The sequence below is a fragment of the Drosophila novamexicana genome, unplaced genomic scaffold (assembly GCF_003285875.2).
Source record: "Drosophila novamexicana strain 15010-1031.04,08,12 unplaced genomic scaffold, DnovRS2.1 tig00000458-arrow-arrow-pilon, whole genome shotgun sequence".
Classification (NCBI taxonomy): domain Eukaryota; kingdom Metazoa; phylum Arthropoda; class Insecta; order Diptera; family Drosophilidae; genus Drosophila; species Drosophila novamexicana.
The window spans coordinates 725,119-743,011 of record NW_020824805.1 but is presented as its reverse complement, the minus strand read 5'-3'; the positions used below and the strand labels follow the sequence as shown (position 1 = coordinate 743,011).

At 37.8% G+C, this 17,893-nt stretch overlaps 1 protein-coding gene across 1 annotated transcript in view; it reads left to right on the top strand.

The window, feature by feature from the left end:
- The window catches only part of LOC115760440 (G protein-coupled receptor kinase 1), a 107,779-nt gene that overhangs the window by 47,105 nt on the left and 42,781 nt on the right, over window positions 1-17,893 (top strand). The window contains exon 6 of the mRNA XM_030701757.1: window positions 9,353-9,414. Within this exon, the coding sequence (XP_030557617.1) occupies window positions 9,353-9,414 (62 nt within the window). The remainder of the gene's footprint in view (window positions 1-9,352; window positions 9,415-17,893) is intronic.

Here is a 17,893-nt window from a genome sequence, read left to right as displayed (position 1 = left end):
GTAACAAGATCCCGAGTTTCGATATAAAATATTTATTCGGCTCAACTGAGCACTTGAGTTTCCAATTAAGAACTAACTTAAACATAGTTCGGCTCCTGACAACGTAACCCATGGCTCGCGGCAGCGCTGGAGCATAGCCCATGGTTCGTGGCAGAGCCGGCAGCAGAACGCTGACTTGGCGCCTCGTGACCGTTCTTGCGGCGATCACTCGACGCAGGCATGCTGGTGTCAGGTTCCGTTGGCAACTTAGTTGCACAAGCGTCCGGTCCAATGACCTGGTGAGCACAATTTGTCTTGCGCGTGTTAACTTATATATATATATATATATATATATATATATATACATATATATATATTGGCAGCCCACGTATCAACGGCAGCTATCGCAACGGCAATATGTTCTGTGTATATTCATAATAATTAATGAAAACTTGTGCTCATGTTGGCATGTGTTTGCGGCATGTGCATACACACACTCATGCGTATCTTTGTTATATCCTATAAAAAGCTGTGCAGCTCACTTATGCAACTTACATAAAAATATAGCAAATGAGGGCAATTCCGTTGCAAATTCAATGAGAAAAAACAAAAGATCAAGTTACTGTACATTTTTTTTCATGCCAAGAGACTATTGACACAAATAATAAATTGTGATTTTATACTTAACTGTGCCGTGCCCGTGGCACGGATATAATAAATTTTCTCAAAAAGCTTTAAAAATGATTTTGAAACTAAACAAATAACTTTTATACAATTGGTTTCCAAAAATGTACCACTGTTGTGGGTGGGATTTCACAAATTGCTGAAACCGGTAATCCTTATTGAGTGCGAAACGTCACCCACCAAATCCTTGAACCCCATCAAGGAGGAATGGATTTTCAAAAAAAGCGAGACATCCCTCAAATGAATTTGAACAAATTTCTTTGAAAATGAGTTTGAGGCCGATTGGATGATAAACAAACAAGTTAGAGATTCTAGTCGGGAGCTCCCGACTAGGGGATACCCTGAACTCTCTTCATCCAACATCAAATGCATATATATATTCTTTTTTAGAAGCTGTATGTCCAGTTTGGTGACTCTAGCTCTTATTATTTACCAAAATTGCCAAAAAAAAACAGGATATCGATATCGATTTTTATCGATTGCTTGGAAATGGAGTAAGTTATCGATTATCGGAAACAAACTCGATCTGCGCTGGCACTAGGAGCACCTGCATCTAAAATTTCAATTCTCTTGCTCTAATAGGTTCTAAGATCCTTGCGTTCATACATACGGACGGACGGACAGGCAGAAGGACATGGCTATTGATGCTGATCAAGAATATATATACTTTATGGGGTCGGAGATGCTTCCTCCTGCCTGTTACATACATTTGCATTTTACACAAATACAATATAGCCTTATACCCATTTTTAATGGGTTCAGGGTATACAAAGTTTCATACAAATGTTATTCGCTAATTACCCACTGTTGTGGGTGGAATTTCCCAAATCGTTGAAACACGTATTTATTAAATTCTTATGTAGAGCACTGAAAATAAGTGTGAAGCAAATCGGACAAAACTTAAAATTTCACCAACAAAATCTAAGAATGCACTTTTCTGCGAAAAATATAGATATATAGATCCTTGGAAATTAATTTTAGCGCGAAACGTCACCCATCAAATCGTTTACCTCCATTTTCAGCAAGGAGGATTACATTTCTGAAAAGGGATTAGGAAAGTATAACATTTCCCCTCAAATGAATTTGAACAAAGATCTTTGAAAATACATTTGAAACCTATCGGATGGTAATCAAAAAAGTTTCATACAAACGTTTTTCGCTATTTTTCTATATTTGCGTTGAAATTTCCCGAAGCCCTGTCTTAACGTGCACCTTCATCACATAAGGTAACTAGAGCGAAAATTTCTGATTCCTAACTCCTACGGCTGTGCGTTGATCACCAATCAGTCAGTCAATAAGTCAGTCAGGCAGGACAAACTGTTGTATATAGAAAGATTATATATAATTAATAAAAGGTAATATAATTTGTAGATTAATATAGCTTAAAGCTATCATCATAGGTTAATGTTAATGTCGAATAACTAAATAAATAAATATTTTCACAGAGGGTAGCAAAAGAATGTGCAAAGAGCTGCTTGACACTTGCCAAACTGAGTAATATTTGTATTTGTATTTTTTTAAACCCTGAAATGGATATAATTTTTTTTGCAAATGTATGTAACAAGCAGAAGGTAGCATATACGACTCCGTAAAGTACATATAGTCTTGATCGCCATCTATACCCGAGGTTGATTTATTTTTTTTTAACACAATTATTATTTTTATTTAAAATCTGCCCGTTTTTTGGGCATTAATTAAAGTGGGTGTTTCGTTTTGAACCTTCTCGTTATTGAGCTGTTGTACAAAAGGTTGATGGCAAGATTGTTTGGGTGGTTGCCTTGTCTGGCGATGTTTCCTTTGCGCAGCGTAAAGGTAGTATGAGTGGACTTTTCCTGGTTGACTGCGATGTTCCACCTTTTCAGCCAGCTGTCCAGGGTCCAGTCCAACTGTGGTGTGTTGGCTGCTTTAAGAAAAGCAGTATCATCCGCGTATGTGGCGACCAAGATCCGAGCTGACATGCATGTCGGCTGTGTACACCGTGAATAACAGTGGTACCAGAACGCTGCCTTGTAGGACTCCGGCTCTGATGCTTTTATATATGAGCTAGTGTCACCGCATTTGGTGCAAAACTGTCTGCAGGAGATGTAGCATTTAAAAAAATTGAAGTAGGATGCTGGTAAGTTTGCCTTAAGTTTATGCAGTAGACCGGGGTGCCATACCCTTGCTTCACGTCGAGCATGACCGCACAGCAGTACTTCTTTTCTTAGTATGCCTGCGTTATTCACTCTACTATCCTATGGCACTGTTCACGGAACACCGGAGGTGCCTGAAGCTGAACTGATGGTCTGGGATTATACCAGGGATTATGCCTTGTTCAATACTGGAAGCACTCTACGTAAACACATCTAAAAAGACTCTTTTCAGCAATTTAGAGAAGCCGATAGGCGGAGAGATCGGTCTCAGGTTCACCAGGCTTTGGAATTAAAAATACATCAGCTCGTTTTCACTGGGAAGGCAAATGTCGCATTTCAAAGCATCGGTTAATTACATTCAGTAACTGGATACAATTTTTTGGGAAGCATTTTTATAGCCCTTGCGTCGATGCCATCGTGTCCCGGCACCTTTTTTTTGGTTGAGTAGAGCAACCTTGTTTACAATGTCGTACAGGGATACGGGAACGATCCGTCACCCACACTTGGTAGCTCCAAGAATCGGATACCATTCCCCACTTGCTTTCCGGACTACAGCTGCCCTTCTAATATGCCGTTTAATATTTTTTGTTAAGTAGTTGGAAACGATCTTTTTATCGCATGTGTAAGCTTATTCATTCCTTACTGCATTATTCTCTTATCTTTTTAATAAACGCTCATTGTCGTTCAAGGCGAAGCGAAGAAACGTTTTGAGCTACCACCAAATTCTTTTATAATTAAGATATATTAATCTCGATCAATAAATGTTATTGTTGAAAGCTAAACTGTTCTTTTTAATTCTTAGCTAGAGTTTCAAAACAGCTGTTGAAAAATAAATGAAACTTAATAAAATTGTTTGATATTTAAAAATCCTTTTGTTAAAGATTTTTGAAATGTATCAAAACAAGGTGGGATTGCGGCCGCACGAATATGGACGCGCAAGATATACATGTCAGAACTGTGCAACGGTAGATATAGTATGTCATTAATAGTATTATTGTTATTGATATTTTTATTATTATTATTATTTTCATTATTAATGCAATCGAGTAAATACAGGGGTTAGAAAATAATGTACAAATTATTATCGAGCTTTCCCCGAATTTTTCAAAATCCTTCTGTTGTCCTATTTTACTTTGGGCTAAAGTTTATAATCTTAAACAATACTAGAACAATACTTAGGAGCCAATCATTTTCTGTTTATCAGGTCAGTTCGTCGACTTCGTTTTTTTCGGGTCTTAAACTCACTCCCTTGCAATTTTAGCATCCTAACTTTGACGGTTTGGGCTGTGCGTTCATCACATCTATACAAACAGTTTTATATTTAAAGATAAAAGGGCTTGACATATCCATGCAAAATTATTGCATGTTTGCACGTTATTTTTGATTAGGATACCTAACCGATGGCATTTGTGCATGGGAACTTTTTTGGCAGGTCACGCACGCTTTTACATGAATACAAATATTTAAGCGATTTTATGTTTTTGGGATTTCTGAATATCAAGCTCCACATCTACAGTAGAAATAAATGAGAAAGCACCGAGAGTAATCAAAAGGAGTTTCAGCGATGCAATTTTGTAACACTAAGCTTATGACAGTCTTGCATGTAACTTGCATGCTCTTTGAGCAAGTGAGCGAGTTATGGACCCGAACAAAAACGAAATGAATGACTAGCAATTTTTGTTCTAGATGTCCCATTTATGTGTTGTATGGTTAGTGCTACAATCTTATCTTTCTCTTGACGCCCTTTATAGTTGTTTGCACACGCACATTTTAAGGCAAGTTTTCATGTGTGTGTTTGCGAGGCAAAAATGTTATATACAATTTAAGGGTTACAACGTTTTGTTCTGCGTATGGTATCACAGTCTGTGATTGTTGTGACTGTACGTAACGACCTTCATTAGTTTTTAATTAGTGAATGATTAAAATGTACATTTTCTAAGCCCAATACGGTCTACAGCTAAAAATTTAATCATAATTGGTTAAGAAAAAAGAAGTTATAAAGAAATCCGCGTGGTTATATTGGCAAGCCACGTGTCAGTGGCAGCTAGCGCAAAGCGCAAAAGTACAAAAACAAATAGAATTTTCGTTGAAACTCAATTTTTGGCTGTGGAGTAGAGGCAGTGCTAAGTAGTTCGGTTGGTAGTCCGCAAATTAATTTTTATTTATGCTGCGCCACTGGAACGCTCAGAAGTTCAGTTTGATTTCTCATTTGCAGTCCAATCGCAATCCCAATCCAATTTACAGCGACCTTTCTTTTCTATGTTCTTTTTACTCCGAATTTAATGGTTTTTGTTCTGAGACAGGGATATTGGGATATTTCCAGTGTGCCCGAGATACAAACGCAGTGGTTCTGTTTGACGTTAAATAGAAAATTAATCATGAGTACACAAACGATTAACGCAGTAGTCAATTACAGAAAGAGTACTTTGCTAATATAATGTAGCTAGATTTTAAGAATGCCTATCAGCTGATACTATTTTAACACCTCCCAATTATAATCAGTTCTTAAACCAACAAATTAAATTCATTACAAGTTGTTTTAAAAAGCCTTAAAACTTATGAGTTTATATAATTAGAAATGAAAATTGGTGGCTATTCTGCGCTTCGTGCTAAATGGTTAAATTTTGCTAAAAAATGCGAATTCCAATGGCCGACAGCATATTCAGGGTCATTGACCTTCTCTATTGCTATATCGACGACATTTTGATTAGGTTCAAACCGTTCTCTTCATGCTACAGAATACTGGCTATAAATAAATGTCAGGTCGCCTAGTCCGAAGTAAAAATCCTGCACTACACCATTGACATAAGTGGAATACTGCCACTAGAAGATCGAGTCAACGTCATTATCAATAGACCCGACAAGTTTGAAACTTGGCCGATTCCTTGGCATCGCTAATTATTAGCGTCGTTGTATTCTTAATGTATTTGCCTTTTAAGCAGCACTCAGAGAAATTTGTCGAGGTATGAAAAAGAACTACAAACGCAAAATCTAGTGGATTGCAGGGACGATAAATTAATTTTAATCGTGCAAACGGCCTCAGGCGTCTCAGGCTGCTATTATGTCACATCCGAGTCCTAATGCTCCGGTTAGTCTAATATCCGACGAGCGTTAGCCTAGAAAGTTCACAGAGAATGGGAGCCGCTGGGATTCTTTTACCGCAAGCTTACAAGAGTTATAAGCTTTATGAGGTTATTCGATTTTTCAACCACATCCCGGATGTTCTTGTGACATCAAAACAGACCACAAGCTTCTTACTAAAATATATTCTCTCAGAAGCCTGAGAAGGCATCACCTCGACAGGTACGTCTCCCGGATTTTATTGCGCATTATTCCACCTTACTGTTATTTCAATGGCCATGCTATCATGCTGGAAAAAATAAAAGAGGCTCAAAACAACGGCATTGAACTACAACATGTATTACAAGGTAGTCCCCGCCTCAAAGAGTTTCAATATGCCAGTTTACACACATTCCACTGTGCTATAGCGTTTTTGCTTTCAATCATAATGTCTCTCATCCCAGCAGCAGAGCCACTAATCAGCAAATATGCCGCAAATACATATGGCCATGTATGAGAAAAGATGTGACATCCTGGTCTCGAAACTGCTTACTCTGTCAACGATCGAAAATCCATCGCCATAGTACTATGATCCCGGAAAACATCGAAATGCCGGAAGGCCGGCTTACCATGTGCATTGAGACATTGTTGTAATGCTAGAAGTAAAAGGATTTCGCTATTGTCTAACTATGAGCAGCCGATTCTCAAGATGGCTCGAGGCTATTCCAATGAAACATATGTCAGCTGACCGTGTTGTTTCGATATTCTGGTCGAATTGGATTACACAGCTTGCATGCCTAAAAACAATAACTACAGACCAGGGCGCTGAAATACTTTACGGTATATCTTATTCCCTTTTCTACCGAGGAAATGAATCTGAATACGAAACTTCACATACTAAACCTTTGACCCGCAATAAGTTTGAGGCCGATCAGAAGTAAAATAAAAAAGTTGAATGCACGTTTTGCACGATATTCTCACAGTTGCTGTTGGAATTTCCAAAAAAGATTAACTTATATTATTATTATATTATATACTAGCGGGTATGAGTCGGCCTTTCCCGTGGCACATATGTTATAAAATAAATGTTCTCAAAAAGCTTTGAAAATGATTTTGCAACTGATTGAACGGTTAACAAACAACTTTATACAATATCCACACGTTTTCCGCCAATGTACCACTAGAATTTCCCAAATCGCTGATACACGTATTCATTATATTCTTATGTAGAGCTTTACAAATAAGTTTGAAGCAAATCGAACAAAACTTCAAGCTTTACCAAAAAAAAAATTTAAATGCACTTTCTACCGAAAAAGTTTAGATTTTGCGGAAAATGTGAAGCACTTCTCAAATAACTTTTTATCTAGATCCTTGGATATAAATTTGAGGGCAAAACGTCAGCCACCAAATCTTTGACCCCCATTTCCACCAAGGAGGAATGGATTTTCCAAAAATTTCGGAACACTCCTCAAATAAATTTAAATGAGAAAGAGAGGCTATCTTCGGCACGCCGCCATAAAAAATGACGAGTTTGGTCAAGATATCTTAAAAAAACAAAAAATGTTCCATACATCAAGTTAACTTTCGACCGAGCAGCAATATGATATAGTGCTCCAATCTTAATAGGATAGCTCCTCATAAGGAGCATAGTAAAACTTATAAATGTCGAGTTTGGTCAAGATATCTTGATAAAAAAAATGTTTTGCGTACAACAACCTAATTTTCGACCGATCGTTCATATGGCAGCTATATGATATAGTGATCCGATCTCAATGGGATTTTGCATATATATGAGGAGCATAGTAAAACTAATAAATGCCGAGTTTGTTCAAATACATCGAGTTTGGTAAATATATCTTGATAAGCAAAATTTATTTCCATACAACAACTTAATTTTCGACCGATCGTTCCTATGGTGATATTTGATATAGTGGTCCAATCCAGCTGGTTTTGACAAATGTGCTGGGTGCAACAGAAGAGGGACTTCTGTCTCCTTCTCTGCAAATGGAAATTTTTTTCCTCCTAGTTCCTGCGCAGATCGAGTTTGTTTCCGATAATCGATAACTTGCCCCGTTTACGTCGAAATCCTGTTATTTTTGATAATTTTGGTAAATAATAATAGCTAGAGTCACCAAACTTAACATGTAGCGTTTAGTATATATATTTGCATTTGGAAGAAGAGGGTTTAGGGTGTTATTTCTCAAGTGAAGACCTGCGTCATTCTTTCTTAAAGCTTTTATGTGCTTAAAATCTGCGAACTGTACTCCTGTACTACACAATCCAAACATTCCAGTTACTTTTAGCTGTCGAAATATATGAACGAATTTATTCGGTGAATCTTTGATGAATGCGCTTCATCGTACCAGGGGTGGGGTAGTGGTGGGCTGCAGAGGAAATCATAGTTATTTTTTATGTATTTACATAAGTCTGTTATTGTTCAATTTTTGTACTGTGTACGCATGACGGTAATTAGGGCCTTCATTGGATCATATCTAAGTACAAAAGATTCAAAGATTGCTTTTGAAACGGTTCATGTTCTTTTATTTCTTATTGGAATTGCAACCAGATACTTGGTCAGATTACCTGTTATTGTGACTGCACAAACATTGCCATCTTCAGATTTAGGAAGTGGATCGATGGTGTTATTTAGTAGCGTATGAATGAATTTTCAATTTTGACATACATTGCGTATGTCATATGCTTAGTAATTTTGTGTTTGAAAAGTATTGCGTCTATTGGAACTTCACTATCTTTATTTATTACGCTCACCTTTTGAAGTCGCGCTACTCTTAATTTTGTAAGGTCATTACTGCCTTTACTTTAAATTGGTTAAATTTAATATATATTCAACTGTCGAATATCATGTAGCCTGGATTCTGATTCTGGTTTGATTGACCGGATTATAATTACTTACTTTTATTACATTTAAATGAGGATGTGCCATTTAAGGGTTCTTGCTAGTGTATGCCGATTATGTGAAGGTGTGCATTACATATAAGAAATTGAGTTTCTATTATCTATCATTGATGTCTTTTCAAGTTTCTAATTCTAAAATGTTGGAAACGGAGTAAGTTATCGATAATCGGAAACAAACTCGATCTGCGCAGGCAATAGGAGCACCTACATCTAAAATTTCAAGTCTCTAGCTCTTATAGGTTCTGAGATCCTTGCGTTCATACATACGGACAGACGGACGGACGGACAGACAGAAAGACGGACATGGCTCGATCGACTCCGCTATTGGTGCTGATCAAGAATATATATTCTTTATGGGGTCGGAGATGCTTCCTTCTGCTTGTTTTGCATTTGGATTTTGCACAAATACAATATACCCTTATACCCATTCTTAATGGGTTCAGGGTATAATATTCATATAAGCATCTTAAGTAAACAAAAAGTAAAAGTACGATTAAAAACGTACATATTATACATTTTAGTATTTCTTTTTAATTAGTGGGATTTTTAAATAATTTGGTTTTATTTTTTTTTTTTAACAGCCGTACATGGATGAAATCTTTGGGCAACTTAAGGGTAGACCGTTCAAAAAGTTTTTGGAAAGGTAAGTCTCAAAATTTTCAAAAAATTAATATCAATTACAGTTTCGTCCAAATATATGTGTACTTGCAACATTATCAATTTTGAAATTTTTAAATGCATTGGGCCGATTTGAATAAGAGTTTGTCCCTAAAGTAGGAGCATGGTATATCCAAAGACAATATAAACACTAAGATGAGTAACGCCCTACAACAAGATGCTACTATGCAGCTTGATTTTTGAAAATTGAGAACGAAAACGAAATCTGTAGCATTGCGCTCTCACAGCCGAGAGAACGAAAAAGCTAAAAATAGAATTTGCTCTCAGCTTCGGCCCTATGAGGGCCGTGCAACCAATTATGTTTGTATGCGTGTGAATATACATACATAACATACAAATGTGTTGTTATCCACTGCTCTGGCAAAGTCTCTGGCTGGCAAAGAAACAATTTTCTTAGTTTTTTAGCGCAGATCACGACCTACCCAAAATTTGTGTTGATATATGAATGCATTTTGTGTACTGAGGTTGGCTCCGTAGAAAATATGTATTTTTAAGTCGATGCAAATATTTATGTAATTTTTATACCCTTGCAGAGGGTATTATAATTTTGTCGTTAAATGTGTAACGCATAGAAGGAGACATCTCCGACCCCATAAAGTATATATATTCTTGATCATCATCAGCAGCCGAGTCGATATAGCCATGTCCGTCTGTCCGTCGACCGTCTGTCCGTCTGTCTGTTTCTATGCGAATTAGTCTTTCAGTTTTAAAGCTATCTTAATGAAATTTTGCAGAAGTCCCTCTTTCTGTTGCACGCAGCTCATATGTGAAAACCAGCTTGATCGGACCACTATATCATATAGCTCCATAGGAACGATCGGTCGAAAATTAAGTTTTTGTTTATCAAGATATCTTGACCAAACTCGGCATTTATTAGTTTTATTAAGCTCTTCATATATATGCGAAATCCTATTAAGATCGGACCACTATTTCATATAGCTGCCATAGGAACGATCGGTCGAAATTTAAGTTTCTGTATGAAAAAACATTTTGTTTTTCAAGATATCTTGACCAAACTCGGCATTTATTAGTTTTACTTTACTCCTCACATATATATATTAAGATATCTTGCCCAAACTCGGCATTAACTATTTTCCCTGTGCTTCTTAGATACGGGCAAAGCACTATAAGCATTATGAAAAGGTTGGTTCTGCAAGGGTATAAGATCTTCTCGTTTATATTTAAAATTATTAATTAAATTATTATTATTTTTAAGTAATACAAAAAAATTTAAGTGAATAAAAGTGCAAATTTGTTGTTTTCAAAGATACATTTAATTAATTTTTATTTCTTTTTAATTTATTATTTTTTGTTCGAATTATAAACAACAAAGTCGCCGCTCGAATTAGCTACCGATGCTAATTGGTACCCTGGGGACACCGCGAGGAGGCCATTATAATTATATTGGGGTCATAACTAAATATGACCTTCGAGTCGACTTCAAATGTAATTGTATTTTTTAGCACTCTTTTATTTCTTAATTGGAGAATAAAAATAATATTAATTTATTTTAAAGAAATTATGTAAATATTTGCATCGACTTAGAAAAACATATTTTCTACGGTGCCAACCTCAGTACACAAAATGCATTCATATATCAAAAATTTGCGTTGGGATAGGTCATGATCTGCGCTAGAAAACTAACAAAATTAATTTCATGCCAGCTAAAGCCAGAGCAGTGAATACATACACATACATACATACTTTAAGGTTCTTATGCATGTGTAATTCACGCATACAACCAATGGTGCTTGCACGCCATTGGCTGAGACGAGAACTTTTCTCGAGCATACACTGTTCAAAAACAAAAGTGAAATCAATCTATGTGTGTTAATTTCTTATCGTAGTTATTGCACAGGATGCGCCTTGTGTAAAAATTATTTAATTCTGAAATTTTCCTGTAAAATTAATCGTTAATATCTAGGGTAATATATCATTAAAATAAACTATGCATTTCATGGATAAAGCATAAGCACTTTGCGTCGATCGTAACTTCTAAAATTTTTCGCTTAATGTACTTCGAAAACGAAGCGACGCAAAGCAGCATCGACCAGCTTTGCTGAAGGCAAGCTGGCGACTAACTTCGTTGCTCGTGTCAGCATCAGCAAGCCGCGACTTCGGCATTCGTTCGTCTGGTCTTTGGAGAACGAACAACCAGTCGGCAGGCATGCCGTACGAAGCCTCAAAGGCCAGATGAAAGGCCTGGCTAGAAATTTTGCGTCGCATTCAAATGTATGGGCGTTACTCATCTTAGTGTTTATATTGTCTTTGGTATATCTATTACTCAGCAGCTGTTAAAATAAACAACCTAGTCGGGAAACCATATGCCCAGCACCACCCGCATGTTACAATTATTAGGACTTCCTTGAAAAAAAAAAAGGTTTCTATCCAACAACTTAATTTTCTTCGATCGTTTCTATGGCAGATATATGATATTGTGGTCCGATCTATGCGGTTCCAATATACATTTGTAATGCGTGCAACAGAAAGAGGTACTTTTGCAAAGTTTCATGGCGAAAGCTTCATAACTGAGAGACTAGTTCGTATACATTAACATTGCGTTACACATTTCACGACAAAATTATAATACCCTCTGCAAGGGTATAAAAAGACAGGCATATGAATGCATGTATGTGCACTTGTATACAGAAATTCTTACAATTTTTACCACCTGCCGCAATCGCGAGGCTTGTTGAGTGTTCGTTAACAACTTCTAACTAACTAACTTTCCTAATTAATATTGACGAAAAATCAATAACATTTAAATTGTTGGATGAATTGGAGGACAGTTCCAATTGAGTTATTTATTTGATATATAGCTATGGGGTAGAGGCATATGGGTGACAGTAGCTTTAAAATGAAAGATACTTGATTTGTATTTACTTTTTTTACCTTAGTTCTTAAAACCTAAGAGATTGGTTCAAAAAAGAGGATGTTGATATTGATTATTTTGATTGATTGGACACGGGGAAAATAATCGCTTATCGGAAAAAAACTCACACAGCGCGGTCACTGGGAAATTTTACTTTCAAACTTTAAAGTCTCTTAGAAACTTAAACGGATAGACGGACGGAAATGCAGAATGGTGGACATAATTAGATCGACTTGGCTATTGACGCAGACCAATATATGTATATACTCTGCGTGGTCGAAGCTGCTTCCTTTCCTTGTTACATACATTTGCACGTTACAAATTGTGCACTTAACAAACAGCCTGTGTTTCTTATTTTCTTGCCGGCACACTTGAAAATTCATTCTTGAATAAATTCAGTGTTTGTAACAAATATGGCCAAATGTGTACAGATAGCGAAAGCCGAATTTGGTTTAACTGACTACAAAACGTAATTAACAAAAATAATTTTTGTCAATAACAATTTTATATCATAACAAGACAGCATTCAGAAAACGCAACTTTTCTACACGAAATTTCTCGATCTATTTATACCCTGAACCCATTAAAAATGGTAATAAGGGTATGTTATATTTGTGCAAAATCCAAATGTATGTCACAGGCAGAAGGACGCATCTCAGACGCCATTAAGTAACTCTAATTGACTCTCTGCCTCCTCTGTTCGCTTAAACGCCCAGACGTGGCCGTTCTTTTGTAGGCTTGAGGAGCGCTAAAGTTAACGTAGGCTGGTGCTTGCGATGGTTTAAGAATTTTAGACACAGATGGATCGACGTCCATTGGTTCCTGTGACCCGCCACCTTTGTTCCACCTGCCACTCTGTTGCTCAAATTGACTTTGTTGGTGTTTCTGTTGTTTAGTGAAGTGAGGATTTTTGGAACCGCTGGGTTGCGGATCCCCCTGCTGTTGACCCCTATCTTGCTGACGGACCTGCGGCCTCGGGATCACTTTTCGTTCCCTATCTTCTTGTCCTTTAGCGAAGCTAGCGGCAAAGGTGTACTTCTCATGGCTTGCCTCTACCTCTTGCGCTAGCGCTAGGGCCGACGGTAAGTCCTTAGGCTTTGCCGCGAACAGGACATCCGTCAGGCTACGCTTTAGGCCTGAGACAAAAACACGCAACGCATCATCTCTTAACTTTGTACAGAGCCCTTGTGCCATGCTTGGTTCATAAGACATGTTGACCTTATTGGTGAGAAGAGTTAGCTTTCTCTCAACCTCGTCATAGTATTGTAAAATTGTTAACGAGCCCTGTCTTAGGGTGCTCATCTCTTGCTCTATGACGTGAATGCCTCTCTTATCCCTGTATGTGAAATCGAGACGGTTTATCATGGCATCAAAATTCATTACTGTGCCAAACTGACCCAAAACGCCATCAGCTGCCCCTCTAATTTTGCTCTTAATAATAATGACTAGCGTGATCTGGTGATAGCCGGATTTCAGGTCCAATGTCGAAAAGTATTTAGCTTTGCCAAGATTCCCCAAAATCATTGGAATGTTAGGCATAGGGTATCTGTCTGCGATGGTTTTCTCGTTAAGTTTGCGAAAATCCATTACTAGGCGCATATTCTTGTTACCAAACTCGTCCGTCCCCTTCTTGTCCACCACCCAAATGGGGTTGTTGTAGGGGGAGACAGATTTTTTGATGATACCGTTCTTCGGAAGGCTTTGAATCTCTTTATTAACGAATTCCGCTGCTCCCATGGGGTAGGGGTACAGTCGGACATAAACTGGTTGTTCATCAGTGGTCCTGATGGTTGCCACCACTGATGTGTTATGTTTGCTTTTTAGCATATTTAGGAATGCATCTTTTACAGCATCGGGCGCATCGGCGCAGTCAACATTGGTAAAGTTAACATCCGCGCACCTGTGGAATTCAATTTGTTCAGTTTCTGCGCCACATTTGAGTTGGCCAGAAGAAAGACAAAGCGAAACTCCTGCTTGAGTGAGCAAGTCGAGGCCCACAATTCCATCAAATGTGGACCGGTTTGGGATTAAGAAAAATGTGACAGTTTTGCCGAACAGAGATATAAGGCACTTATGAGTGATCTTCGTAGTGCCGTGTATAGAATGGGTAGAGAAGGGGGAATTTAATGGGCACACACCTTTTAGATTTTTATGTGGTCTGATATAATTCTTGGAAGCGCCCGTGTCGATGAGAAACCTCATCTGGATCCCTGCTACTCTTCTACTGATGTAGGGCAGCAGGGAGCTTCCCCTAAAAAATTGAGAGTGTCTGAGTAATAACCGCTACCATTGTCGTCGGCAATTTGCTGTTCTGCTGCTGCTGCAGAGGTAGCATACGAACCTGAATCTTGATCCGGCTCGTGAGCTGTGTGATTGACTCTCTGCCTCCTCTGTTCGCTTAAACGCCCAGACGTGGCCGTTCTTTTGTAGGCTTGAGGAGCGCTAGAGTTAACGTAGGCTGGTGCTTGCGATGGTTGTAGAATTTTAGACATTAGACAATTTCCACCGGCTCAAATGCCTGGACCGGCGGTGTTTCTATACTATTGGTAGATATTCTGCCTACCAATTCTTGTATCTGAGCGTCTAAGGAAGCCCTCAACTCTGCATCTCTTTGCCTCAATATTGCGCTCTGTGCTTCTAAGGCGGAGGCCACTGCGGCTTGCACCAAGGCCCTAAGCTGCTCAGGCTCCATTCCTATTTTACACCTGCTGTCAGCGATTTTTTGCGGGACGGCGGGTGGTGGAGTCGTCTGACTCAGATCCCCTCGCAGAGCGGTCTCTGTACCTGAGAAACGACTATACTTGTCAACAATAATAACAACACAATTTCAAAGGCAAATCAACAACGGTAAATTAAATGAATGCTGACAGAGGAGAGTTTATTGAAAATTGCTGACGGACGCAAAATTGTGTTACTCAAAGTTAGTTGGGAACACAATTACTGCAATTTTAATATTTCTACTTATATTTTTTTACGATTTTATTTTAAATAAATCTCGCAAATTGAAAAAAGTTTGTGCCAAATGATGGCCCACTTACATTTTATTTAATCCTAGAAAGGTTGTATGTTCTACGTATAAAACTACTGATTCGCACGCAGCAGTCGGAATGCATATTTTTTTATCCCTCGCTGAAGTCTGTGATGTTGGTTTACGTCGCTGCCCAAACCCGCTTGCGCGCTGGTTTGGTGACAAGTCACTGGCCGAAGAGCTCCAGCGGCTTCGGTGTATCAAATGGTTTTTATTGTGCTTGTGCCGCTGACGTAAGTTGATGTAGGTCAGGCACAGCTTTTATTGTTTGCTCTGGTAGGTTAGTTCTTTACACTGCACAGCACACAAAATAATTATGGAACAAAATGGTCCGAAAAACGTTGGGCGCCAATTAGGTATTAAATAATAAGTCTTCGCGGATTATTATATTATTATATCCGGCCCAGAGCTATGTCAGCATATGCGGATGGTGTTATGTTGCATTTTGCTGACCCCATGTTAGCTCGTAAGAACATCCGGCTCAGTGCTATATCAGCATCTGGAGCTGGTGTCGTTGGCCTCTGTTAACTTATATGTCAAGTATCTTTCATTTTATAGCTATCGCCACCTCCCCGCTACCACCCAAGAGCTATAAATCAAGTTAATAACCCAACTTTTATTGCCAACTAATTTAAGCCACAATTCAAATGCAATTGACTTTTTCAGAATACACAAATGTTCTATAGTACAATAGTACAATAAGATATACTGTAGAAAATTTCATAATGATCGGTTAAGAAAAAACCAAAGTTATATGCAACTGCTCAATTGAATGGGGCAGCAGCTTTAAGAATTTCTGAATACATATACACACACACATTTATGCGCTTGTGCTTCGCATTCTAACAGCATGGTAATTGCGACTTTTTTCTGTAATGCTATTTTAGTTCCTTTCTTATCATAAGTTGCTGTGGCTGGTGAGTAAAGGCATCTCAAGTGGTGCGGTCTGTCGCGAGTTTGCTCCCTACCGGGGAAAGTATTATTTTTTTTTTATACCCTGAACCCATTTAAAATGGGTATAAGGGTTTAATGTATTTGTGCAAAATCCAAATGTATGTAACAGGCAGAAGGAAGCTTCTCCGACCCCATAAAGTATATATATTCTTGATCAGCATCAATAGCCGAGTCGATCTAGCCATATCCGTCTGTATCGCCTAGTCGGGAGCTACCGACTAGAACCTCTTACTTGTTTTACTTTATTTGGTGTTGGAATAAGAGGGTTCACGGTATTCCCTAGTCGGGAGCTCCCGACTAGAACCTCTTACTTGTTTATAATTTATTACCCGCAACAGCCCTTTCGGCCGAAAGAAGAATATATATACTTTATGGGGTCGGAGATGCTTCCTTCGGCCTGTTACATACATTTGGATTTTACACAAATACCAGATACCCTTAAACCCATTTTTAATGGGTTCAGGGTATAAAATGGATCGATTAATTATTTATATTATTCATAATTTTATTGAGTTATCATATTAAGCTTTTTCATTCAATTTATTCTCTCTTAACTTTTAATGAGTTGCGTCCATCCCTAGTTCAGGGTACAATTATGTGAAAGTTGGAGTCGTTAAAATACGTTTTCCAGCATTTCCACTAGGAATTATTATCACCCATTTTGACCTAAGCGATTAAAACAGTCAATTCACACTGAGTACATTTTCGGTGAACGAATCAAATTTATGGGATATGTGAAACTGGTCTTCACATTGCCATCATCTGTTGCATTTTTAAAGGCACAATGCTATATATTATTTTCGTATAAATACTTATATTATAATAAATAATAATATATGAATTATTTGCATTTCGAAGCATTCTAATAGCAGTGCCTGAAAATTTACAGCGCTGGACAAAATTTCCTTCAGCGTCTTCTTTTACGCATGCCATTCAGGGGCAATGCTGACCAGCTCTGCCTGGCTCCACAGTGCTGTCGCTGTGGAGCGGTAATATCTGTAAAATATAAAACGCATATTAACTAAATAAACAGACATTATGTTTACAATTACTATGGTTATCCACCGTGACTGTAGCATGAATATTTGGATCGGATATCAGTCCATACCCCAGTAAACCCGGATTGGTTCAAGTGCGCTCTCCATGTACATATATGTGTGAATTTTTTCGCGCACCTCGCAAGTCTCCGAAATTCTCTTGCCATATATCCATTAGGAGGTTTTTAGTGGCGATACTTCAAGTAAGACAAATGTTCTTTTTGCCTTCTAAAAGACAAATATATTAAACAAAAAAAAAATTGATTAAATTGCCTTCAATACTTACGCGCTGCTTTGCGCGCTAGATGTTAAACTTTGCTCAGTGTTAAAACATTTCCTATTAATAACTTCTGATTATTTTGTAATAGTTTATGACTTTATTAGTGTCCAGGTATATATATATATATATCAAATGCATATATATATTCTAATTTAGAAGCTATATGTCAAGTTTGGTGACTCTAGCTCTTATTATTTACCAAAATTGCCCAAAAACAGAATATCGATATCGATTTTTATCGATTGCTTGGAAACGGAGTAAGTTATCGATTAT